At 42.8% G+C, this 25037-nt stretch overlaps 2 protein-coding genes across 13 annotated transcripts in view; one reads left to right on the top strand and one right to left on the bottom strand.

The window, feature by feature from the left end:
• Positions 1–349: 349 nt before the first annotated feature.
• On the top strand, positions 350–17505 carry PER3 (period circadian regulator 3). Of its 5 annotated transcripts, XR_014685232.1 has the most exons (19): positions 351–732; positions 1897–2048; positions 2621–2736; positions 3011–3212; positions 3825–3873; positions 4613–4755; positions 5136–5214; positions 5946–6052; positions 6290–6446; positions 6858–6963; positions 7387–7512; positions 8141–8267; positions 9309–9453; positions 10370–10497; positions 11035–11214; positions 11880–12131; positions 12622–13361; positions 15798–16058; positions 16135–16407. XR_014685232.1 is itself a non-coding variant. In XM_084495045.1 (18 exons), exons 1-18 carry the CDS (start codon positions 470–472, stop codon positions 14577–14579), a joined length of 3204 nt encoding a protein of 1067 aa, XP_084351171.1. In that variant the 5' UTR covers positions 350–469; the 3' UTR covers positions 14580–14702. The 5 variants fall into 5 exon arrangements, 4 of the variants coding, with proteins under 4 accessions (XP_084351171.1, XP_084351170.1, XP_084351173.1 ...); XM_084495045.1 differs by lacking the exons at positions 15798–16058; positions 16135–16407 and adding an exon at positions 14445–14702 and having other exon boundaries at positions 350–732; positions 11883–12131; XM_084495044.1 differs by lacking the exons at positions 15798–16058; positions 16135–16407 and adding an exon at positions 14445–14700 and having other exon boundaries at positions 350–732.
• Positions 17506–19224: 1719 nt separating this feature from the next.
• Positions 19225–25037, bottom strand: part of SLC45A1 (solute carrier family 45 member 1) — a 42405-nt gene continuing 36592 nt past the window's right edge. For all 8 annotated transcript variants that reach the window (XM_084495049.1, XM_084495048.1, XM_084495050.1 and 5 more), the window contains 7 exons: positions 24572–24664; positions 23946–24170; positions 22405–23144; positions 21172–21325; positions 20102–20278; positions 19598–19803; positions 19225–19530 (listed from right to left, as the gene is read on the bottom strand). In XM_084495049.1, coding sequence (XP_084351175.1) covers positions 19246–19530; positions 19598–19803; positions 20102–20278; positions 21172–21325; positions 22405–23144; positions 23946–24170; positions 24572–24664 — 1880 coding nt within the window. In that variant the 3' untranslated portion in view covers positions 19225–19245. The remainder of the gene's footprint in view (positions 19531–19597; positions 19804–20101; positions 20279–21171; positions 21326–22404; positions 23145–23945; positions 24171–24571; positions 24665–25037) is intronic.

The following is a 25037-nucleotide window of genomic DNA, read 5'->3' as shown; positions in this document are numbered from 1 at the left end:
CGGCGCCGCACGTGGCCGCGGGGCTGGCGCGCGCACGGGGGCCGCGTGCGGCGGCACGTGAGGGGCGTGGCTCCGCCCCCGCCGCGCGCCGGCCCCGCCAATAAAGTGGCTCTGGACCCGCTCCCGCCTCCTGTCTCTGTATGGGGTGGGGGGGGCGGGGCGCGGCGCACGTGGCCGCGGTGTGTGGGAGCGGCGGGGCCGCGTGCGGCGCGCCTTACGTAAGCGCGCGAATCGCGGTGGCGGGCGCGGGAAAGGCGGAGCGGAGGCGGCCCCGGGGCGCGCTCCCAGGCGCCGGCTGGCCTCGGGGGGTGGGGGGCGGTGCGGTGAGGGGAGAGGGGCTTCGTGCTCGGTGTTTTCGGGGTGAGGGGTTCGCGGGACCTTCTGCCCTGTAGGGAAGGGGTGTGAGGTTGCTGGCGAGCCGGGCTGTGCCGTTCGATGTCCCGGCGCCGGAGCGCTTCGCTGCTCCGGGATGGACGGGAGCGAGCCCCGGGGCAGCCGCTCGCCGGGCGCTGGGAGCGGGCAGGAGGCGGCGAGCAACGCGGCTGGCTCGGGGAAGCCACGGGGAGAGCACCGGGAAGCTGCGGGGTGCCGCTGCGGTGCACGCGTGGGAGCCAGCTCCGGTAGCAAGCGGTGCGACGGACCCAAATCCCGGAGAAGGGATTGCTGCTGCTGCTGCGAGTCAAGCGGCAGTTCGGCTCGGAGTTTGAGGAGGCAGAGCAAAGTTAACAACAGGTAACTCCTGGCAGCGCGTGCTGACCGTCCTGCTGCTTGAATTAACGTCCTTAAGCAGAGAGCTAACGTCAGGACTGAGGGTTTGATGTATTTGTGGTTCAGAGCTCTTCCCAGGGCTGAATTATTTCAGTCCTCCAAGGAAGCTCCCGTGCATTGCAAACTGTGATGTTTGTAATAGACTCAGGTGTGGGTTAGATTGCTGTTGCATGATTCCTCCTAAGCTGTTTGTTAGATACACAGATTGGCAGATCTGGATATATCCACAAACCTTTTGTGGCTTCTGAAGATTGCATTTAGCAGTAGTAAAGCAGAATTAAATAATGCTTTTTGAGAATGCTCAGAAGTTCAATGAGGTGCTTCTGTTGTGTTTTTGTTTGTTTTGTTTTGTTTTTTTAAACAATTTGAGAGTCATAATTCATGCAATGTTGAATTTACATGTAAAATTACTACGTAATAGTTAAGCTTCTTTAGTGATTTACATAGTGACAATATGTTTCTAATAAAATGCCAAAAGGACAATAGTTAGTTAAAATAACTGTATCTCACCTGTAAGTTTAGAATCCCTCTACATTTTGAGGGTATTGACTGCTTCTGTTTCAGCCAGTGAAATAAGTAAAAGTAAGAAGTGGGAGATTTTGCTTGTTAATAACCTTGCAGCTGCGGGGTCCTACTGCTCTGTTGTAATGAAGGCTCATAAATCATGTGAAGAGTGAAATTTTTGCATCAGGTGTATTTTGAGGACCTCATGGTCCTGTGAATTGTTTTTAATCAGATGCAGACTTCAAAACTAGAAAGACTTACTTACATAAAGAGTAAGCATTTATTAACAATTTTAATACCAGCAAGATTTAGACAAATCTGTAGTAAATATCAGCTTATTTCTAATTGATAAACATCTTAGCTAGAAGTTTGGTTGCAATGCCTTTGCCATTTGTAATGTGCTGGAATTGAAAAGGAGGAAGGTTAGAGGAGAAATGGTTAGGTAGCAAAGAAGTCAGCAAGATACAACAGCAAATACAGTGAATGGACATTAGGTCTTCTCCTGACATTTTGTGAATTTGAAGCTAAGCCCATATAGTGGTAATTTAGTGAATAATTTTGTGAGAGGGGAAAAAAAGCTTCTGTACCAGAAATCCCCAGCACAGTCTAACCTTGGTTTTACAGTGATCAGCTGGATTGGAGCCAGTCTCACGAAGACCTCATGACGATGATCCAGGAAATGAAAAAGTGTTTGCCTGAAGATAAAAGGAGTTCCAGCAAGCCCAGTACAATCAGTGCTCTCAATTATGCTTTGCAGTGTGTCCAACAGGTCCAAGGTAAGTGTGGAAAAAAATGGAAGTGCAGAAGCCATAAAGCAGCTTGTTTTGAATAGATACATCTGGCAACAGATAACATTGAAAAAAAGGAAAGTATTTTACTTATCCTGCAAAGAATTAACTTTTTGAACCATTGATTTTTTAATCATGATGTTATCTTTTGTATTTAAGTGTCCACTTACTGCTTCTCTTTTATTCAGGGTGCAGCTGCAAATAGGTGTGTACTAATAACTTGCCATGTGTGTTGAAAAAACAGCGTTCTTGTCCCACCTCAAAACCTTACTGGATAGTCTGTTTTCCAACAAAACTAAGTAGCTAAATTTATTCTTTTGCCATCACATTCTGTCTCTTCTGCTTTTTTGTGCTTCTTTTCTATAACATAAATAGGTCACTCCAATAGTATAATCACTATGCCTTTTTCCTTTGTCATTAAACAGACCTTCCTCATCTCAGCTTGGGCTTTACCTAAAAAGATGACAAAAATACGAGTACTGTAAGAAATACTTTCAAATTGTCCCCTTACTGACATCCTTGTGTTTGTTTTGCTTTTCCTATTATTTTTTTTCAATTAGCAAACAAAGAGTTTTTCCAGGCCTTGAATGATCGAAGAGTGTTTCAGACGGATATGACGACATACAGCATAGAAGAATTGGTGACAGTTGCATCAGAACACACTCCAAAAAACAGTGTAAGGAATTCAGTAACACTCAAGAGTTCATCATTTGCTATTTCACTTTCCATTTTGTCTCCATGTACGTTTTTCAAACAGAATGTGTAAAAACGAAAAGCACTTTAAGTTTTATTCAAACAGATCTTTGTGTTAGTAATGGTAGGTCAGTGCTATTGCTTATCAAAGCTGACTTAGCATACCCAACAGAAGCAAGTGAAAAAGTACCTATATTTTCTTTTTTCTTTTTTCCTAGACACAACCATGATCTCGTTTAACAACGTTTGTTTTCCAGGATACCTTTGTGGCTGTGTTTTCCCTACTTTCTGGGCGCATAGTGCATATTTCCAAGCAGGCAGCATCTATTCTAAACTGTAAGAAGAAAGTGTTGGACTCTTCCCGGTTTGTGGAGCTGCTTGCCCCCCAGGATGTGAGTGTGTTCTACACACATACTGATCAGTCCCACCTCCCGCTTTGGAATGTGGAAAATCAAACGGGTATGAGTTGATGCTTTATCTGTCTTTCTGTCTTCACAGAATTTGGATAAAATAGTTGTTTGCTTTAAATGCTTATGCTACCAATACATATAGGCAAGTCCAGAGTTGCCACAACAGAAGAATGTGAGACATCAGAGGGTCCCTTCGTGCTAACATGCTAGGGATTCCTGAACTTTGCAAGACAGTCATATTCCTGTCCATCAGAGCAGTGGCACCCCTGTGGAGCTGTTGCTATTTTCTTGCTGTGAATTATTGCTGAATTTCCCTCTCCCCGTACCTCTTGGTTGTATATGGTTTTTAGTACATGGTTCCCAAATTTTAGTCTTTGCTTTCCATGGTAATGAACCAGAAAAAGCTTTTTAGATCATGTGTATTTCCTCTGAATTTAGCTCCAGGTCAGCAGTTTGTCCAAGCGAGTGGGCTGGACAAGAGAGAAGAATATATAAAGTAGTAACAGACAGTTGAACAGCTAAATCAATAGCTATTATAGAGAAGGTTGTGAGACTTTAGTCTTGCTCCTAAAGCCAGGAGAATGCAGAGTTCAAAATAATTCTGGTAGGTGTGACCTTTTTTAGGATATGAACTGATACCTTCAATGTATGTTCTTCTTAGACTCTCTGTTTGAATATGCCCAGGTGAAATCCTTTTTCTGCAGGATCAGGTAAGTACACTGTTATAGTTTTATGTTTATGAAGGCTGGGCCGAGGGAACAATATTGGACACAGGCAGCAATTTTCTTGTTATGACTGACCGTTGTGAGCTTGTGGAACTCCGTACAAAAATGACTTACTGTGTTTAATATTAATACCCAACAGGATGTTTTGAATATCTTTTTCATAGTGATGGTTGGGAGAAGATGTAATACTTATTCTGTCTCCCAGTGGATCACTGTTACATTCACATGTTTCAAAAATCTGAGCTCTAAAATCACTCTTCAAGTCTCTTGAGTTCAGCAGGGCAGATTTCAGTTTTACTTTGGGGAACTGTAGGATGCGTAAACATTTTGCAATACTTTTTTTTTTTTCATGTTTTCATATAACGTTTCCTTCTTTTATGTAACAGAACCTTTCAACTATGTGGGCTTCCTGAGTAAAAATGATTGGTTCTCAGGTGGGATGAGAATTAGAAGGTGGCCTTTAACAATTAGGGTGATGGCATTCAGGAACGGTCTTTCAGTGCGTGTACTGGAGGCAGTGTACATACTGGATTTGAGGGGAGCAACTGTACTGCTGAATTGCTGGCCTGTGATTGCATGGGATTGTGCCTAGGACCTCAGGAGATTCTTCCTGATGATATGGTCCTGTGTGCTCTGCATAATGTCCTTGTGCAGGGTTTTCAGCATTGGCGTAAAGCATCTGAGCCTTGATATCAATGTGTAAATCCCTTTTACTTTTTCTCAGGGGTGGTAAAGATCAAGAACAAGAAAAGCATTGTTACCCATTCCGAATCACCCCGTACTTGGTCCACGTGTGTACTTCTGTCCACATAGATGCAGAATCCTGCTGCTTAGCTTTGGCTGAGAAAATTCATTCTGGATATGAAGGCAAGTCAGGAGAGTCCTGTGGAAAACAAGCCAATAGGAAAATACAGTATATGAAAGTCAGCTTCATTTGATTTAGAATTTGTTCTTTGGTAGTGTGGCCATTTTAACTTTGAGCATGTAAGTGTGTGCACGTATGCATGTGTATCCAAAACATATGCGCCTTTGATAAGTCCTGAAACGTTTGACCTCTTCTCACTACATTTATATTTTAGAGAAGTCTGTATCACCTAAAAGTTTGTTACATCTCTTTGAGTTACTGATCAGAAAGCCGTGAACAGTTAAAAAGTTCAGGAGCCTATAACGCTCTGTCATGAGCAAAAGTTAGATTTTCTGTCTTAATGCATATTTTCTGTTTCAGTAAATACTTCTTTTTCAATTAGCTCCTCGAATTCCTATGGAGAAAAGAATCTTCACCACCACTCACACTCCAGGATGTGTTTTTCTTGAGATAGATGATAGGTGAGATTTGAATCTTAAGAATGGTGAGGTACGTATGGAGAGGTAGCAAAAAGTCCTCTCGGAATGCAGCTGGAAACCCAGGTAAATTATTTGAACTGTGAAGTTGGCAGTAGTTAATGAAACAAATTAGTTTTGTGTTAATTTTCAGTAATTATTTGTGTTAGTTTTCTCATTGAAAAACGTCTAAAACTCCAAGAATGTCATCTCCTTTAACTAAAAATCTAAAGTAGAACAGAACTGCAGTTAGTTTCCAGGGACCTGTGGTAATGCAAGTAGTGGAAAACCCACATCATGCAAAACTGTGAAGAATTACAATGCAAAGATGCAGTTTCACTGAGCTGGCTTAAATGGATTTGGCCAGACAAAAGTTGTGTTCTGCAAACACCTGAGTGTTCTTACAACCCACTTCACAGCATCCCTGTCAGATTTCTTGCTAGCATTTTGCCTGTGACCTCTTTCTTCATGATCGCCCCCCCTGTGTTTTTTTTTCCCTCCATATATGGAAGCACAAAACTGCTTGTGACTTAAATGTCCAGGAACAAAAATGTTTGTCATTGGTATTTACGTGTTTACGTTGCACTGGAAGATTATCAGATGGTTTGGAAAATGTTCTGTAGCTTTAGTTCAAGCTGTTGCGGATCATGCACGGGGACTTTACTCACAAGCAGCCGTTTAGGGATGTAAATACTCAAGACTAAATTGTAATCAATGATAACATGTTTCGGTTTCAGAGCAGTGCCTTTGTTGGGTTACTTACCTCAAGATTTAATTGGAACATCCATGCTGATGTATTTGCATCCAGAAGATCGTCCTTTGATGATCGCTGTTCACCGTAAAAGTAAGTCCAGTTTGCTTAAAAGGTATTTTTGTTCTTTTTGACGTTCTTTCATTCAAGTATTTTTTATTGTGTGACTGATTTCTAGTCTGGACAAAAATAAAGAAATTAAAGCAACCAATTTGATGTCAAAGCAAATTCAAAACTAGACTTCCAGACTTCTCCAGTCCTGCATGTTTGTGCTTTCATTGCTGTGTCACAATGTAAACTAAACCTTGTTTCTTGATTGTTTTTGCTCAGTCTTGAAGTTTGCTGGCCAGTCCCCTTTCGAACACTTACCCATTAGATTTTGTACTCAAAATGGGGATTATGTCATACTGGATACCAGCTGGTCCAGTTTTGTGAATCCATGGAGCAGAAAAGTGGTGTTCATCATTGGCCGACACAAAGTCCGAACGTAAGTCAGTTGTAGAACTGAACTGAACTAGAGCTGATGTTGCTGATGTTTGGGGATGGCCTTTTGACTTCTCAGTGATCTTTTTTTCAAGGCTTTCTAGAAAGTGAATTTGTTTTATGAGTGATAGAGGCAGAGAGGTAGATGCTTGTCAACCTTAACTCATGTTATTGTGCCAGTGTTCTGTTTTCTCCAAATCCTGGGGCTTTATGTGAAGCACTGCTTTCATATCACAGCCTCACTACCCTGGCTTAGCTGTTGGTGGAACAGATGACATCCTTTTGTGTTGGTTCAGGGAAAAAGTCAAAATGAAATACAGATACTTTTTAAAAAACAAATATTTTCTAACTCTGCTTACAGCTGCCTTTTCTTCATCAAATTAGAATTAATAGTGAAATTTTGTTGGCTTTCTAGAAGCCCTCTGAATGAAGATGTCTTTGCTGCAAGAAATAAAGAAGCAAGCAGTGTTGAAAAAGAGATAAGAGAATTGCAAGGACAGATTTACAAGCTGCTTCTGCAGGTAAAGATGATGAAAATTTCAAAAAAGTGGTTGGCCTTTTGAATGAGAGAGGCTAAAGAAATTGAAGTTTGTTTAGCAAATTTCTTTGGGGGTGATCTCCTAAAGCATCTGAAAGGAAAGTTGTAATTGGAGACAGGCTTGTGTGCCAGGTTTAAAAATCTAGCTCTGGGTGGCCCACTTGATTAGAAAAACATTTTGACCTGTTTGCCAAGTCTTTGTGTTGAGAGCTAAATCTGCATCCTGAAACAGCTTTGAGGATGGTAGAGAAATTTTTCCCAAGAAAGTGGTGGAACACAAAACAACACTGACTTCTCATTTATTCTTGTTGTTGTTTACTTTGAGTTATGTGTTGCAAATTATGTTGTTCCCTTCTCTTTAATCTCTAAGAGAATGATTCTTTTTTTCCCCTCTCCACTAATACAGCCAGTTCATAGCAGCATTTCCAGTGGTTATGATAGCCTTGGTAGCAGTGGCTCTTATGAACACTATATCAGCATATCGTCTTCGAGTGACTCCAATGGGAACTGTGCAGACGAAACACAAGAACCAGTAAGTATTTAAATGTGTCAGTGCCTGCATGGTAGAAAATGCTTATTGTATACATATGCACTATACATCATGAATTTTACTGAAGTAGAAACATACGGCTACGTTCAAGCTACATGTACTTAAATTGGTCAATTACAGACCGCTGGTTTTTGGAGGACCGCTGGAGAAAGGAGGTAGAAGAACCATGCAACTAGAAAGAGTGTTGATACACAGGGTGGACAGGGGATCTGTTTGGTTTAGATTTTTTCCCTTTTCTTCCCCTAAAAAGGATATTAGAGGTGTATTGTAAACTTCTGTAGAAGAGAGTGGAAGCAATCCTGTCCTAAAACAAGCATTTAAATTACGTAATTTCCTTTTGAGACTTTTGGGTAAATCGTCAACTTAGTGCTCTCTCAAGGCTTGCATCAGTATAAAAACATTCAAATGATGAGGCTGTTTAATCTTTATCACAGCTTGATGTAATTATCGTGGTTAATTTAATTAAAAATTCCAATAGATACCAGACTCAGGCTGACAGTCTGCTCCCTTTCAGTTAGGAGAATACGGGAACCCAAGTCCATCTTAGTGGTCTCCTATTGCCTCTTTTTATTCATTTTATTCTGACTTCACATTTTTTACTTACCTCAAGATAACTTTGCAACAAGTATGTGCAGATGTCAACCGAATAAAGAATCTGGGGCAGCAGCTGTATATTGCATCATGGAGCAAGCCACAGAATGGAAATGAACAGGCTATGAGTTCAGAAATGCTAGGAGGTGAGTTAATGTGATTATGATCTCTAAGTTAACATAAACTCCTGTAGGCCTGGAGCCATGACGTTGGCTGTCTGGTGTTACACTGAAGCACTTAAGTTAGCATCTTAACATGGCTTAGATCCGGGAAGTAGTCATTTCTGTGTGTGTGTGGTTGTATGTTTTGTTTGCTTTTGTTAACTCAGCAGATAGAATGACTGCTCCCTGGGATATGGAAGAATGTACTTGTCTCTCCAAGTTAATAGACTTTTTTATTTTAACGCTTTCTAGTGAAAATGTACACTTGTTTGTTGCAAATATAAGTCTAATGTGGAAGCTTCCCTTAGTTACTGATTGTGGACTCTCAAACAATCCACAGACCAGAGGCTGGAAAACACTCTGCTCCACTTCCCTTTGAAATAACAGTTTGCTCATAGTGTGCTTAATATTGCACTATTGCAGGTTATTTCCAGTTAACGCCTAGCACAAATACATGGAGATGAACGGGTGCTTCAGCAAAGATGATAGGAATCTGTACGAAAACATTTTGGATTGTGATATTTTTTATGAGTTACATTTATATACTATTCTGACCAGTGTATCTAAGTTACAAAAAACTTAGAAATTACTGTTAAATAACAGATCAGATCCTGTGATGTGTAAATTCAGAGAAGAATATTAATTGAAGTTTTGTTTACAATTGACAGCCTTTGAAATATTATTGATTTATAAATCTAATAAGATGTGATGCATGCATCTTTTAGCTCTTTTGTATTTTTTAGTTTTATTCAGTTCCAATCAGTTTCTTAAATACTATTTTCTTTCTATGTGCTTTTCTTTGTGATCACTAGATTATTCTTAGTGGATGTTTAAGGTTTTGGGGGGCTTCCCTTTTTTCTTTCTTCATCCTCCCCTGCTTCAAAATGTAAGAATTGAGGTGAAAATGCAGAATTACTTGGTAATGAGAGCTGTGCTGTGATAGACTGTATGTTCCTGTATGTGTGTCATTGGAAGTAGTGGTTAGATACCTTTGAGAGTAGTCTTTGAGAATTTCTTCTTTTCTAGGGAAGAGGCACAGTGCTTCCTGTTTTCTCCAGAGAGTGAGAAGTGACAGCACAGAAGAACCAGGCAATATACTTTATGATGATTCAAAGAGGACTCCACTTGTTCCTTCCTATCAGCAGATTAATTGTGTTGATAGTATCATCAGGTAGTAAATTATGAAGCAATTACAGTGATCCAGGTTTAAGATTAATTCATGGAAGTTAACAATGGGAGCAGTTTGCATTGGTCTAGACTGTCAGGGTTTTGACTTAAAATTCCATTTTGGAATGTTTCTGCATTAAATATGTTAATAGTATCCTTATCACATTTCTCAAGAAAAATGGAACGTGTCTGAAAAACTCTTATGGTAATTAAAATTTTAATTTTATTCTTCAGTCAACTGTTATATATACATATATATGAACTATATTACCAACTATTAGACATTTTAATGATTGAAACATCCTTGATAATATAATGCTTGACTGAAAGTATTTATTTTCTGCAGTTGCGTAAAGGAAAACATGAGTGAAAAAATCAAGTCAGTGTGCACATTTTTTCACTTGCTTTATCAAGAACATGAATTTTTGGTCACTGCAGTAAAGCGCATATGCTCATGGTTACCTCAGTTTTGTGCTTAGCTTTAATGCTTTTCCACGAAAGCAAAGGAGCACCGCAGTTTTGCTTGTGAACAAGTGTCATTGTTTCTATTAAATCTGAGAGATGTACATCCTTGACCTTTAGAGGTTGATGTTCATCTTTTGAAAACAAAATGTGAATATATCAATAATTGTGCTTAAGCAGGAATATTCCAAAAAAAAAATGCATGTTTGAGGAAAAATTTCAATTGTTTCCAGCTAACAGATAAGGTAAGTCCCCAAAGAGAAACAGAAAATTAATAAAATAATTATTTAAAATACTCTTTGGAAGGCAAGTGTATGTTCAGAGCTTCCTGCAGTGAATTTCAAATGCTAGTTAACAGTACCTGCACCTGTAGTTTGGATTGTTCAATTGTTTCTCTCAACAAACTGGATAAACAAAATGGAGTGGGGAGAGTTTCCTGTAATACACTTGTATTTCAGATATCTAGAGAGCTGCAGTGTTCCGGTATTGAAAAGGAAATGTAAATCTTCTACAAATACATCATCATCATCTTCAGATGACGACAAGAAAACCCAGCAAACTCAGCAGGAATTCAAGGCATTGGAAGGTAATGCAAGGGATACTGACAATCATCATGGAAATGCAATGATCTATTTTTGATGTGCTGCTCTTGTATGTTTCAAGGTTTCTTTCTGTTTTTTAAATTGTTGTCACACAAATGGCACAAATATTTTGGTTACGGGTAGTAAATAATTTGCTTCATTTGTCCAAATCATACAATTAAGAGTAAGCAACAGTAATGTCTTTGAACTTAGAATGCATCATAAGAAGTACTGTTCGCTGTTGCTAAATAAACCTTCTCTTGCTCTTTATTTTTATTCCATATTTATGTATTAAACATTTAACATATATGGTACATTTATGTATTGAATATATGTTTAACAAAGTGCGTGTTAAATTCGCACTTGTGTATGAATGTTATATTTATTTATATATAAGACTGTCTTGTTTAACAGTGTGCATAGCGAGTGGTTCCTTCTGAACCAATCATATTTGATGACTTCAGAGCAATTGTAGTGCTTGGACAGAAATTCCGTGTAGAAATGTTGTCATTTACCAGTAGATACTGCTGTCTTTTCATCAGTTAATTCCCAAACTCCAATATCTGCTGGCTGGGAAGAGATGCTGAAAAAGCAGACTACTGCAGGCATTGTGGGAGCTCCTCTGGCAGACCTGACCCTGTCCAAGTCTCCAAGTGTGGTATCTGCCACTAGCCAGTGTAGTTACAGCAGCACTATAGTGCACGTCCCACACCCTCAATCAGGTACTATTCGCTCTTGGAAAGTATTGACTTGACTCTGTAATTTATTATTATTATTTTTTTTAATTTAACAATGCCTTCAGACTAAAGTATGCAGTGGGAAATCTTTGTTCAAGTCAAGTATGTTCTCATGAATATATGATCTCTGAAATACAACGAAGGTACTTTTGGGGACACCGTGAAGAAAACTTGAGCCTGGAAATGTTTACAGTGTTTTTATAAAACCTTTTAATACAATACAATTTGATACAAACTTTCAAAAAGTTTGCACTGTTTCCTTTCCCCTTTAGCTTCATTGCATACATCTGAAGCCCAGCAATACGCTTTTTTTCAGCAACTGTAAATGAAAACAAAAATGAATAATGGGCCAATATTACTTAATCTTAATTCAGAAAGAAACATAAAAATGAGAACAATTGCAGTTAAACACTAAGAAAGTATGAAGAAAGAAACGCCTCTGTAACTTCAAAGTAATTTAAAGTAATTTGCTCAGTTCGTGTTAGTATAACTGTATTTGAGTGTAAAGGGTCCCATGTTCCATCCCACACCTTTGCAGTCTCTATTTGCTTGGTAGCTCAGACATGTTTATTTTCTGTGTAATGCTCTGGGTATCGTGGGAGAGCAGAAGGTCAGAGCAAAGAATGATTTATTTTCTTCCTTCTTCAAAGAAGTGACTACAATGGAAGATGCTGCTGTTGGAAATGAACAAATGGAACTGCCTCCTGTGAATGCTCTGAGTCTCATTATGGTGCCTGAGGAGTTAAAGCCTGTTGGGCTAACAAAAGAGACTTTGTCAGCCCACACTCAAAAGGAGGAGCAGAACTACGTGGATCAGTTCCACCAGAGGATCTTGCTCTCTCCATTTAGGACTTACCTTCAACAGGGTAGCAGAAGTAACAATGGACATTCCTGTGGCCAAGGTAGGCAGCACCTTTAAGAAATACAGATGTACTAGACTTACTTCAAAGACCAGCTTAGCAATGGGCTCGTGTTCTCCTTTGTGTGATTTAGTGAGAACCTTACTATGGTTGCAAACAGAATACTTTGTTCGAATTGCCAAGACCTGACAGTGGCATTGCCCATACAGCAGTTCTGCTCCATCTTGAATGTTGCTTTCTTAAACTTTTCACAAAGCACCTAACTACTGCAATAAATACTGCAAATCCCAAGTAGTTTATTGCCTTCTGCTGAAGAACTGTAGAGGATCTGATTGGATTAATATAAGAAAATTAATTATACGAAGGCAAATATTGTTGATATATCAACAAGTGCACCGCCGTAGTACATGGAAGAATTATCCAGAAGAAAATCGTCTCTTTGAATAAGCCACACTTTAGTTATCTGGATGTTTCTCCGTACTTTTCTTTTCTTGGGTCTATCAATTCATTGTCTATTTTTCTTCCTCCTTAGGAGATTCCCCTTCACTGGAGAGGAGTACAGCTAGCTGCAAAAAAGGCAAACATGGAAAATTCAAGTGCCAGAAACCTCAGAGACAGTCCTTAGATAGCCACTCTCGTAGTAAAAATAGAAATACATGTAGTCTTCCACGTGAGAAGAGAACAATTCGGAAACAGTCATTTTTTCCCTCAGAAGTATCCTGTCAGAGCTCCTCCAGTATGAATGTATTTCCTCCTGTGGGATTTCCTGTCTATTCAGATTCACGATCTAGTTTTCCAGCCTCTCTTGTAGGAGAGGAGCTTGCCCTTCACTCATTAAAACCTGAGCCAACGTCATTGTCACAGCTATGCTGTGAAGCACCATCGCTCCCAGCACTTTATCCCCCAAACTTAGGCACATTTATGGCTGTGTTTTTTCATAGTTACCCCATGTATTCTCAGCTGCCTCAATATGCCTTTCTTCCTAGCCCTCAGTACGTTTATCCCCCTTCTTCGTATCCATGCACAACACTACCTCTAGCTCCCCCTCCTGCTCCATCAGCAGTAGCCCCAAACTCTACGAATCAGCCCTTTCCAGCCTCTTCTGCCACATCGACTGAGGAACAGCAAGAGGGCCGGCATCACTGGGCCCTACAGCTGAGTAGCTCACGAGGCAGCTCCCCACTTCAGCTGGATTTGCTTCAAGAAGAGCTGCCGAAACCTGTGGAGCCTTCCATCAATACTGATGTTAAAGCACAAGCAGAAGCTGAATGTGTAAGTAACGTGGATCTCTAGTGTTGAAGAGAAACTCGGACTTTCATGGTGTTCAGTCACCAAAACCAGCTATGATCTGTGTTTCATGGTCAACAGATTACCTTTTTTTGGCCACTGTTGTGGTCTGTAGACTGCAGAGCATAAATAGCATAGGAGGAGCTTTTTATATTTGAGCCCCTAGGAATTTGTAACACTACAGTCCAGCCACTTAGAAAATGACACAAATGTGAGATCTGGTATAGACTCCCACAAATTGCTCTTGCTCAGTACTTTGGCAGCATTTTTCTTTCTCCATTAAATTGTTGGCAGGAAGTTGGGGTGGGCATTTATGCATGTGGAACTTGGTTAGGACTATACCATTCACATCTTTTTTTCACCCAGTCTCACAGTCTCTGTGGAGAACCAAAACAAAGGGAAGATACTTTTCTAATAACTCCCTCTGTCTCCCAGGGATGCAGCTAATGAAAGAACAGGGATCCCGTGTGGGTTGGTTTCCATGCATGGGTATAGAAAAGGCCTCTCCAACTTCCGCTGTAAACTCAGAGGCAGGAATCCAAGCTCTGCATGCGAGGAAAAAAATGTTGGCTCCTGAACCCAGATTGGGCTGAAAAGGCTGGATCAGCTGAAACTGCAGGGTAGGCTCCTGGAGTTGGTATACCTGTAGCTGCTGAAGCAGCAAGCTTAATGTAGTAAATACAGGAAGACCCTTTCATTTTCCTTGTAGTGCACTGTTGCTTTGTGTGCGTGGCTGCTTCACGCCATCTAACTGAATGTGAAAGGGACTGACATTATTGTCAGCAGAAGATCTTGAGTTAATATGAAAGTACAGTGTCTTGACAGAAAACCAGTAGGGAAGGATTTACAGCAGACACCAGTAAAATAGAGAGTCCAGACCCATGTTGTTTTCACCCACTAAGTGTTATCCTGAGATCCAGATATCCAGTCATTTTCAGAGCTAGAAATTCTAGCTATTGAGCTGACCTGAGAACTTAGTAAATATGTTACAAATTCAGTGAATGCATGACCTTCCTTTCTCAAGATAAAGGGTGATTTCTATGGATGTGTTCTGTTTTTTGTTTCCAGGACAATGATCCAGAAGGTAGTGGTAACAGTGCTAGTAGCCATTGTGCTTCTAGTGAATTTACTGACTGCCAACTACATGAGGACTCCCAGGTTCAGCAGCATCAGGCAGTGGATCAGCTGTATTTAGTTCTCTAGATTTTCACTCCAATGACATTTCTAGTTATGGCACAGGTAGGAAAGTTCAGGATCTAGACGTTTGCTCCTCTGATTCGAGGTGGCTTGCTAGCATGCTGGTAATTCGTAACAAGATGCTGGGGAAAATGGGAAATCCCAGTAAGAGGAGCTGTAGCTGTATTTTTCACCAGCTCTAAGTATTTGAAGCCAAATGCATTTCACCTGAGTCAGAAATGGGAATCTAGAAGCTCTTCCTTTAATGCGTAAGTCACACTTCTTAATTTGGCTTGTTAATGCTTTCAGCATTAGATACTAACTTGCATCTTATTTGGGTAGAGGTAACTCTGCAGAGTGGGGGCCTCTTGATAAATGCAACCTTCTGAGCCTAACCCCATGGGGTTACTTGTTAATTCAAGCAGCAGGGCTTGTAACCAGCAACTTTGCATGAAACCAGAAAAAAAAAAAAATGGTCAGAACCGTGTGGCGGCGAGGCATTACCTGCCTTGAGCACCGTCCCACTGCTGGCTCGCTAAAGTACGTTTTTGGCATGCTCTGGGAACGAACATGGACGACCGGCCAAAGACTACAGCTCCCGGCATGCTGCGGGGCACAAACCTTTGCCTCCGCTACGGCGCATGCGCCAACCCGGTCCTGCTGCGGTACCTATTTTCCTACGACGGGAGCAGAGCGACGTGCCGCTACTGCGCATGCGCCCCTTCCGCTTGCCTGCAGTACTGCCTTGTTCCCAGCAGGCGGCAGCAGAGAGCGGGCCGCTTCTGCGGCTCCTGCCCGCCTGCCGTGCCGCACTTTGGCCAGCAGGGGGCGCGCGTAACAGCCACATTACAGGCACACCAGGGGAGGCGATACCAATTAAAGCGTTTTTGCAGAAAACCAAACTAGAACCAAAAATGAGGACTGTACGTGTCGTGGTTTTGGCTGGGACAGAGTTAATGTCTTTGCAGAGGCTGAAGCAGCGCTGTTGTGGATTTTTTAACGAAAACAGCGCTGAAAACACACCGTTGGTTTTAATCACCTCAGCGCCCGCCTTCCCCTCCCGCCCTGGCCGTGAAGGAAGCGGAAACCCCCGGCGGGCGGCCTGGGGCGGAGCCGCCCCGTGCACCGCGAGCACGGACAGGGCCCGGCCGGCGCCATGGTGCAGCTCGGTGAGTGCCCGCCGGCTGCTGCCCGCTGGGTGCCTCCCGTCCCGTAACACCACCCCCCCCCGTGCTCTCTCCGCAGGCAGCCGGCTCCTGAAGGGCTACCGGGGCGGCCACGTCGTGATCCGTTTGGCCCTCGGCGGCTGCACCAACCGCCCCTTCTACCGCATCGTGGCGGCGCACAGCCGGAGAGCCCGGGACGGCAAATACCTGGAGCAGCTGGGCTGCCTCGACCCCCTGCCCAACGCCCGAGGCGAGAAGGTGGCGGGGCTCAACCTGGAGAGGCTGCGGCACTGGCTGGGCTGCGGAGCGCAGCTCTCCCGGCCGGCCGAGAAGCTCCTGGGTATGCAACGGGGAGGGGAGCGGGGCTGGGAGCCCCGGGGGAGGCTCGGCGAGGCTCAGCTCCGCTTTTCTTGCAGGGCTGGCGGGGTTCCTGCCGCTGCACCCCATGACGGTGACGGGCGCCGAGAGGTTGCGGAGGCGGCAGAGGGCACAGGAGGCCGCCGTGTCAAACCCCGTGGTGGGTGGCTCGCAGGAGCACGGAGAGACGGCCTGAGGGGTGCCCCAGACCCCCGGGGTGCTGCCGAGGGGGTCCCGGGGGTGTGGGGGTCAGGACCGGGGTGCGGTGCATGCCCTCCCCCCCCATGCACACACCTTGGCGCGTCTGACTGCATTAAAGTGTCATCCGTGCATGTGCTGTGCTCTCCGGACTCATGACTGTTACTGTCACCATTACAAAAAGCCATTTCTAGTTGCTGCACCTCAACTATAAAGTAAGCAATGCTGCCTTTTTTCTCTCTTTTTTTTTTTTTTTTTTTTTTTTCCCTTCTCCATGGATTTGGTGCAACTTCGAAGGAACTCTTCAGAATGGTGACATACTTTTTTTTCCTGGACCCCACCAGTACCACTAAAAACCCCAAATTAACATACATTGATGCTGAATTTTCAGTATAATAGAAAATGTAATATATACTCCGTTATGCAATGCGTTTGGGCATAGCGATAGTTCTGTATTTATGTGTATTTCATACTCTTATTTACAGAGGGAAGGACTGACAAACATTACCATCAAACAGAACCATAGAATATCCCAAGTTGGGATGGACTCACAAAGATTGAGTCCAACTCCTGGCTCCTCGCAGGACCGCCCAAAAAAAAAAAAAAAAAAATCAAGCTGTGTTTATGAGTTCATTGTCTAAATGCTTCTTGAACTCCAGCAGGCATGGTGACAGTGCCCGACCACCCTCTCAGTAGAGAATCTTTTCTTAGTAGGCATTGGTAAAATATACTGATATATACATAGACATATACATTGAGAAATACATTGCTTTAATCAATTCTGATTTTTTTTTTAAGATTGTTTGCAACACACAATGATCTGCAACTCCAGCTACCTAGAAAAGGAAAGTGCTCGTGATCCATTCAGTGCAACAATGCTGTCTACAAAACTTAAAAGGAGAAAGCATTTTGAGAACTAATTATCACATTGTGGAAACAAAACAATCATTTTTGAGTTTAAAAGTTTGGTAAGATAAGGAGGAGAAAATAAGGTTACACAGCAGACCAAGAAAAGAAAAATTCCACAAAGCCAACTAGTCAGATTGTTAGAAATTACTCAGAAGTGCCAGATGTACTGCTCATACACCAGTTCCAGTTTTATCCCAAACATTCTTGGAGACAGATGCCCCATTATAAAGGATACATGTCACAGATATTCCTGCAGATGTGACACCAGGTCAGGAAATGTAAGCCCAAATAAGGAAAATAAAGATGAACAGTCATCAACCCGATATTCATTTCTCTCTGAATGCTTCACTTCCTAACTTCTGTAGTGTTCCTCCATTTAAGTAAATACTGAATAGCATGAAACTTGTCTCTCACTTAAAAAAAAAATATACTAGGGCACTGATAATAAAAGTGAGAGGTTCTTAGGAGTTGTGCATTATGCTTTCAAGCACTAGAGTACAGTAAATCACAACAGCTAAATATTACAGAAGATATTTCTTCTTGGCATCACACATAAAAAAAAAAAAAACACTGAGGTGAACGGTCCAGAACAACTCACTTAAAAAAGAGAGAGCCTTCAGAGAAACTGCTTCTTCTGGACCCAGTAGACAAGAACAAAAAGAGCCTCTATAAAGAGATGCCACGCATGGCACTCCTGATACTAGAATGCCCATCAGCCATGGTAAATCTTGGCTCACTACCTGAATATGAAGGCAGACTGATAGGAATCCTAGAAATGGTTCTAACTTTTATTTGTTTTCATCTTTGCTCTTCACTTCAAGTACTCCTGAGCTTAACTGGAACTTATATAAGATTTCAGGCATTTACTTCCAAAACCAGAATAGTTAAGAATTCTCACAGGTAATGAAACCCCACGAGTCCAACTCTACTAAGTCTTAGTAGTTTCAATGAGATATAAAGGATGTGGCTCTAGCTGACAAATCATTAATCCCTAAAATGTCACATGGTACAACTGTATGAAAAACAAGGATGATGTGCTACAGGCTTTCACACAAATGATTATTATTTTTTAATATTCTCAATCCAATCTTGAGTGTAAGCTTCTACCCAAGGGACCTTGACGCAAGAAAAAAACCTTCTCCCCAAAGGCGTTTTGCAGACAACTACCCATCTCCCTGCTAAGTCATCGCAAGCTGTTATAATCCCAGTTAAAAGTCTAATGTAGGAAGAAATACGTACTCATCAGGAACCATCAGTGTGGACGAGAGTCAGAACCCAGAGAGCAGGGCTTGAGAGCCAGGCCCCTGCAGCTTCAGCCCCTAGCAACTTCTTGGAGCTGTTCTGCTGGCAGGAGCTCTGTACACATAGGAGCCCAGAGACAGCCCTTAAAAAGAGTACTTGCACTACCAAAGCAAGACCAGTCACTCTCAACCTTCCCAAAGTTTTGAAAAGTACCTTCCAAGGCCAGGCCTACCATGGGTAGAGACTGGGACCCATGGGTTGGCCCCACTGCTCCTTGAGGCCCCAGCAGGAGTTTCCACAGCCTCAACCAAAGGCCAGGCCACTCTGCCTGGCAGTGAGGAGGAACCTTCTGCTCACAAATCTGGTAAAGCACCGTGGTCACAACACTCCCATGGCAGTGGAGCCCCATAGCTTGCTGACTCCCAAGAGATCAGGGTCCCCCTGCCTGGGCAATGGAATTCTGTGTTTCCTGCCTCAGGCCAGACAACGCTGTTCCCCCCAGGAATCATGCCCCTGCAGGGTGGCTGGAGGGGAAGGCCCCAGGCTGCCACCTAGGGTTCCTACCACTGTAGCCATAGACCCCAGGGACATAGATGGGCCTCTGCCACCTCAGGGGAAGGTGGAGTGGTGCCCTCTCACGGGCAGGGGAAAGCTCAGCAAAGCTGGTGCTTATCTGTCTGTGGTTTCCCATGCCCACTGCCAGCACGGTCACCCACGTCCCACCACCGTCCACTACCATCCTGGGGATGCAAAGGCCCACCATACCATGAAGGACAAGGATGATGCAATGAGGCAGCAAAGGCTGTGGCAGCTTCTCTCATTTATTGATCCTGTGCACATGGAAGGAGTGGGCGCTGCTCCTCGGTAGGTGGCAGCTCCTCAGCGGGTGGTATTGGCTCATAGGTGACGCAAAGGGAGGAGAAGAGGCAGCCCAGGAAGGACACCAGGCTGGCGAAGTACATGGCACCACTGGCACTGCCCACAGCTGCTGTTAGTGGCCCCATGGCCAGGGACACCAGGATCTGTGCCAAGAAGTACTGGCAGCTCAGCAGGGAGATGTCGACACCCATCCCACGCCGCATGCCCTCTGCCTTCAAGCCTGTGAACTACAGGGGACACAGTGTGAAGGAAGTACCACCAGAAGCCCTCTCTCCCACCCTGCCCAGGGCTCACCTCACAGCTCTGGTAGTAGTCGCAAAGCAGGGAGTAGGGCAGCGTGCAGAGAGTGGCGAAGAGGACACCATAGGTAGCGCACAGTGACAGCACCACATAGATGTTTCTGGACAACGTGGACAGCCCTGTACCCAGCCCGAAGGCCAAGTATGCAATGAAGTACAGTGTCCGTGTGCTGAACCGCTCCTCTAGCTTTTCCAGTGCAGCTGCAAGACAACAGCATGGCATTTGCAATTAACAGTGACTGTCCCCTGCCATGCAGTAGGCTTGAGGAGCATACCTCCAGGCTCCACAGCCTAGCTATCTGGTTGCCACAGCAGCAATCATTACAGCTTTGCTTAACTGGTGGCTTGCGTGCAAGCACCAAGATCCCCTTCCAAATCCTCCCACTGCCACAATGCAGCTATGTGCAACATAAATGCCAGACTACTTGTTGCAGAAACACCACTTCAGGAGCAGGTGTATCTCTGACAGCAGTGGGTGGGATGGCTGTACACTTAGTACCTGAATAGAAAGCAGCACTGAATGCATAGATGCACATTCCCCAGCAGCCCATGGTGACCCCAGCGTTGTACTTCTGATACTCATCTGAGTTGTGAGGTGCTTTGGGATTCCCTTGAAACACTACTTCTCCCATGAAGTCAGTATAGAAGAGCAACATCCCTTCAAATGAAAGCCATCCTGAAAGAAGCCAGAAATAACCCATCAGGATTACAGATCATCCATTTTCTCTCGTAAACCATGAACACTATTAGCCACATTGCACAACCTGTCTTCAGTTGTGATTTGTAATGTATTACATACATAATGTTTAGCCACATTTATGAGGGACTGCTGTTCCCTGTGCATTATGCTGTTTGTAAAAGTTGTTCATGATTTTAATGATGAAGATTTATCTTTTGAATTCACACATGGAATCTGACAGGCTGACTACAGGTCACAGAATTTTGCAAGTTTAGCAAGAGAGCAAAATTGATTACAGCAGTCTGAACTGCCTTGCTGAATTTCACAGAGTAGTTCATCATATGTTAGTTTCAGGGTGCTGTTGTCCTCCTACACTTAGCTAAACTAGTCTTACAGGCACACCTGTAGTGTCGCATTCTGTGCCCCCTCACAGCCTGTTCTGTTGCCCCTATATATATGGTGTCAAAGGGAGGAAAGCAAATGCTGGTCTCAGATGTAAGCAGAGAAATACATCTGATCTTGTTGCATTCTGCTCAGTAACTGCAGTTTCAAAGCATTAGAAAGCACATTGATGCAGTTTCAAGTTCTTGGTTCAGTGGTGTTTCTCATCCTAGTATAAACACTAAATTTAACAGACATGCTGATTTAAAGCAATATTATTCTCTTTCTAGGGATGTAGGTTTCACAATTCTGGGTTTTGTTGTTGTTGTTTGATTTTTCTCAGCATTCTAAAAAACTAAATACCAGAAAGTACCTTATTGTTGAGTATATATGGAACAAATTATGTCCTTTTTAGGTAGCAGCAACTGCTACAAGAGATAAAATACTTTAAAAGATTCACACAAGGTAGATGGCTTTGTGGTGAAAACAAGAAAGAACTTTTTCATTACCTAGAAAGTGGTTGATGCAGAGGTTACGAAGAGCCTTGGGCATGTGGCAGATGGTTGAACAAAGAAGTCTGATGGAGAGCGGTTGCTCAGAGGTCTCACTCGATCCATTCAGCTCACTCTCATATTTAACACCATCCAGCAGGATATTGGCAACCTTCACCATAAGAACTCCCAGGTCAATAAACAGGTTAAAAAAAAATCTAAATGACCTTTGAGCAAATCTACGCTATATCACATATCTATCTGATCATCTGAAAGTGAAACTCTGCTGCTCAGCTGTTGATTTGGAGATTAAGAACAGTGCTAAGGATGTCCTTAAGTTCAGCCTTAGAACAAGTGATAAATAGCTCTGTGTTGCAGCTGTTGGTGTACTTGAAACTGTTCTAGAGCATTTGGCAACCACAGTGAGATGCTAGCACACGAAAAGCATAAATTCCATTGCACTTAATACAAGCTGTACCTGCACTTGGGTGAATCAGGTCCCTGAATTTTTAGAGACAATGATAAAAAAAAGAGCCTGGTTTTAACTGTAACACATTCTCATTGCTCACTTGATGCTTCATTTCTACTTGCACAGTATATAAAATCCTGACCCTAGCAAAGTCTGCTCTCACAAACTGGGAGAAAGTACAGCAACAGAAAAAAAAAGAAAAAAAAAGAAAAAAAAACACATACACAGAGGACAGTTTACCTCATCTTGGATCATAAAAAAATGGGTCAGCATACAGAGGTCTCAGACTTTCCAAGTTATCACCAACAGTGGGAGGTGAGGTCACAGTCTTATCCCTGGGTAAAGAAAACCTCACCTCCCTGATGAAACCAGATGCAATGACTGCCATAACGAGAAGCTCATGGGAGAATCCTATCCCTGGCCCTATCTTGCAGGTTTTTCTGTGGAAAGGGAAGATACAGGCTCAATAAAAATGTGTTCTTTTCTGCTCTCACGTGGTAGCTTCCTGGGTGGTGAACTAGGGCTAAATGTACCAACCTAAATTTCATACGGGGCCTGAAGGGAGGGGAATGCTCCCATTTCTGCCCTCTTTACAAAAACAGATGACAGACTGCCAATCATCAATAAAGTCATAGTGGATATTCTGTTCCTATGGTGACTTTTATAAGTAAACTGTTGTGAGCAGTCTTTAGTGATCCAATTGCACACTAAACATTTAAAATCACAGAGATTAAATTAATACTCAGGTTTACATGGTCATACAATTGATTTTCTGGCCTTACCTGTTGGCTGAAAGTTACATTTCTTCTTCTGCTATTTTCTGGACAACGTCCCGTTACAATATCTGGAATGGCCAAGGTCTGAGGTCTTTTCAGGATACCTGATGACCGTGGCTTTATTGCATCCAGGGAGCCCACTGTTAGTGCCTCACTGTTAGGCCCCAGAGTTATGGTGCTCTCCCCTTGCTCCAGAATTCCATTTTCTTCTTGGTAACAGCCACCTGGTACCTGAGGAAAGCTGACACTGACAGGATGTCTGGGCAAGCTAGCTGGAAGTGCTAAGTAACTATTTTGCCCACCTGTAAAACAGTCTATAAGTACATTGTCAATATTTGAAGTCCCAAATGACGATGAAAATTCATTAATTCCTGTCAAGGAACTGTCTCTGCTGATAAAACTGCCATATTTGGGTGTGAGTGGGCTGAGAGGGGAAACAGGACTTGTAAAACTTGCATATAATTGAGCTGAGTTATGAGAAGCAAAGTTTTCATTTACAGTCTCCTCAAAGAAGAGAGGTGGAGAAGGAGGGAGAGGAAGACTTGGACTCTTCATCACCTTTTTCTTCCTGCTGAAGGACCCTAAGGGTCTTTCTGGAATACTAATTAGAGTCAGCATAGTAGTGATGGTCAGTATAATTGAGGTGAAGACATAGATGACACGCAGTTGCCCTCCCACAGCTTTTCCAAAACTGGTTTTATCCCAATGTATTCCTCCAACAACATAACCAAAGCCACCTCCAAGACCTGGTGGAAAAACAGAGTCGAGATTACCTTTCCTAGACAACCTTCAAAGTCAGAATCAGCAGAGCACCATTTGTCTAACAATTCATGAGTAGAATCCAACGTGTTACCTCTCTTTTACTACTTAATCCCCTTTCAACTCAAAGGCAGCAATAAACAATTATCTGCACCACACAGACATACTGTTAGAAGAACTCAGATCTACCTGCGGCCAAGACTGACCAAATCACTTCAGACACGGAACAAGCTCATTGCTCAGTGACATGTCAACAGTGTACAGAAGCTACCTCTATACTACTACCAATAAACAGGGAATTCTGGGGCACTGGATGCCACGCTCACGCCATTCATGTGGTAAAAGCCTTATGACACTATCTTTCCTTTCTTACAAACACGTTAGAGAGCACAAAAAAAGTCCCCTGTTGGAGAGGAAAACTAGACTAGAACACTACAGCAATTAGTGAATGATATGTGCTTTCTTCTCCTATATGGCAACTAAAAAAAACATTTCCCACACCTGTGGAAAGCTGAATCTCCTTCCTAAAGTGATAATTTTCTTTCTGTAGGGTTATAAAAGGCACAAGGGATCTTAAGACAAACAGTGCAGGACTGTGTCTCATTTGACTTCTGTCAGCTACAAAAGCCTTTTGAAGTAAAAATTTGCTTTCAATGTTATTTATTGCTATCTCTCCAGGTATTCAGTTATGCTTATACAGGGAGAGACCAACAATTTACGCTGCCTTCTCACAGAACAGCTTTTTTACTCAGGGTTCATGTCACCCAGGAAGTACAAAGAAAGCATACCTGCTAACAAAGCATGGATGTTGAGGCCCCTGTCTTGATCCATTGGGCCACATACATCCATCATGTAGGCATGACTAGGATTGTCTGCTGAATCTGCACTGAAGTCCATGAGGACAACACCACAGACTGTAAGGATGATCCCCCATTTGTGGTTATTCACAGTGTCAGACAAGGCGTTCCCAATATCTCTGCCATTCAGCATAAGTGAGAGCCCAAGCAACGCACCTGGGAATAAGAACAAATCAGAATCAAACAATTAAACACTTGTAAACAAGAGAAACTGTATCTCTCCCCCGTGGCTTATAGGATATACATAATCCTTTTACACTGATTAAGCTTACAGATGCCTGGATTCATGGATGGAGAAAGAAAAACATTCCTGACCCTCAAAACATCATCTCTCTTGTTAACTATGAGAAGAGAGATGCTTTTGTGTGTGAAAGTCCAGCTGCCAGAGCATCACCTCAGTGCCACTCACCACCTTCTTCAGACATACAATACCCCACACCTGAACGGCCCTTTGTTCAGCTTAATGCTATAGGGATGCCTACAACTAGGGATGCTACAGGAGACGTGCAATGCTTCTACTTTACATGTGTTATGCCCATCATTTCTAAAAGACATACCTATTGCTAAGACCAGAATGAATGGCCTTCTCCTCCCGAATCTTGATGTACATCTGTCACTCCAGGCCCCCAGCAAAGGCTGTAGCAAGAACCCTAAAAAAAGGTGATCACCAATAAGCAGATTTTTTCTACCACCCTGTTTCATAGGGGGGTTAAAACGGGCAGTTTAGAAGACAGTCAAAGGCAGGACACCATGACACAGCGATATCCCCAGTCAGTACTAGTCACCCAGATGCATACAGTTTAGTGCCCGACATTTCCCACGTTAGAGACTGAATAATGTAATGCACCATTGCTGATTCAGGATTGCTATGACAACACAACTCAGTCCACATCATTAGTACAAGGGAGTTTGACATCAGGTGAAAAGCAAGAGTAGAACAATTAAGTTCCTTATCAGCTATTTCATTTACTCCTGTCTTATATTTGAGATCCCCTGCTAAATTAGCTTGGAGGATAGCAGCAA

Source organism: Aythya ferina (assembly GCF_964211825.1).
Source record: "Aythya ferina genome assembly, chromosome: 21".
Taxonomy (NCBI): domain Eukaryota; kingdom Metazoa; phylum Chordata; class Aves; order Anseriformes; family Anatidae; genus Aythya; species Aythya ferina.
The sequence above is the reverse complement of the archived record's forward strand: the minus strand, read 5'-3'. Positions and strand labels throughout refer to the sequence as shown.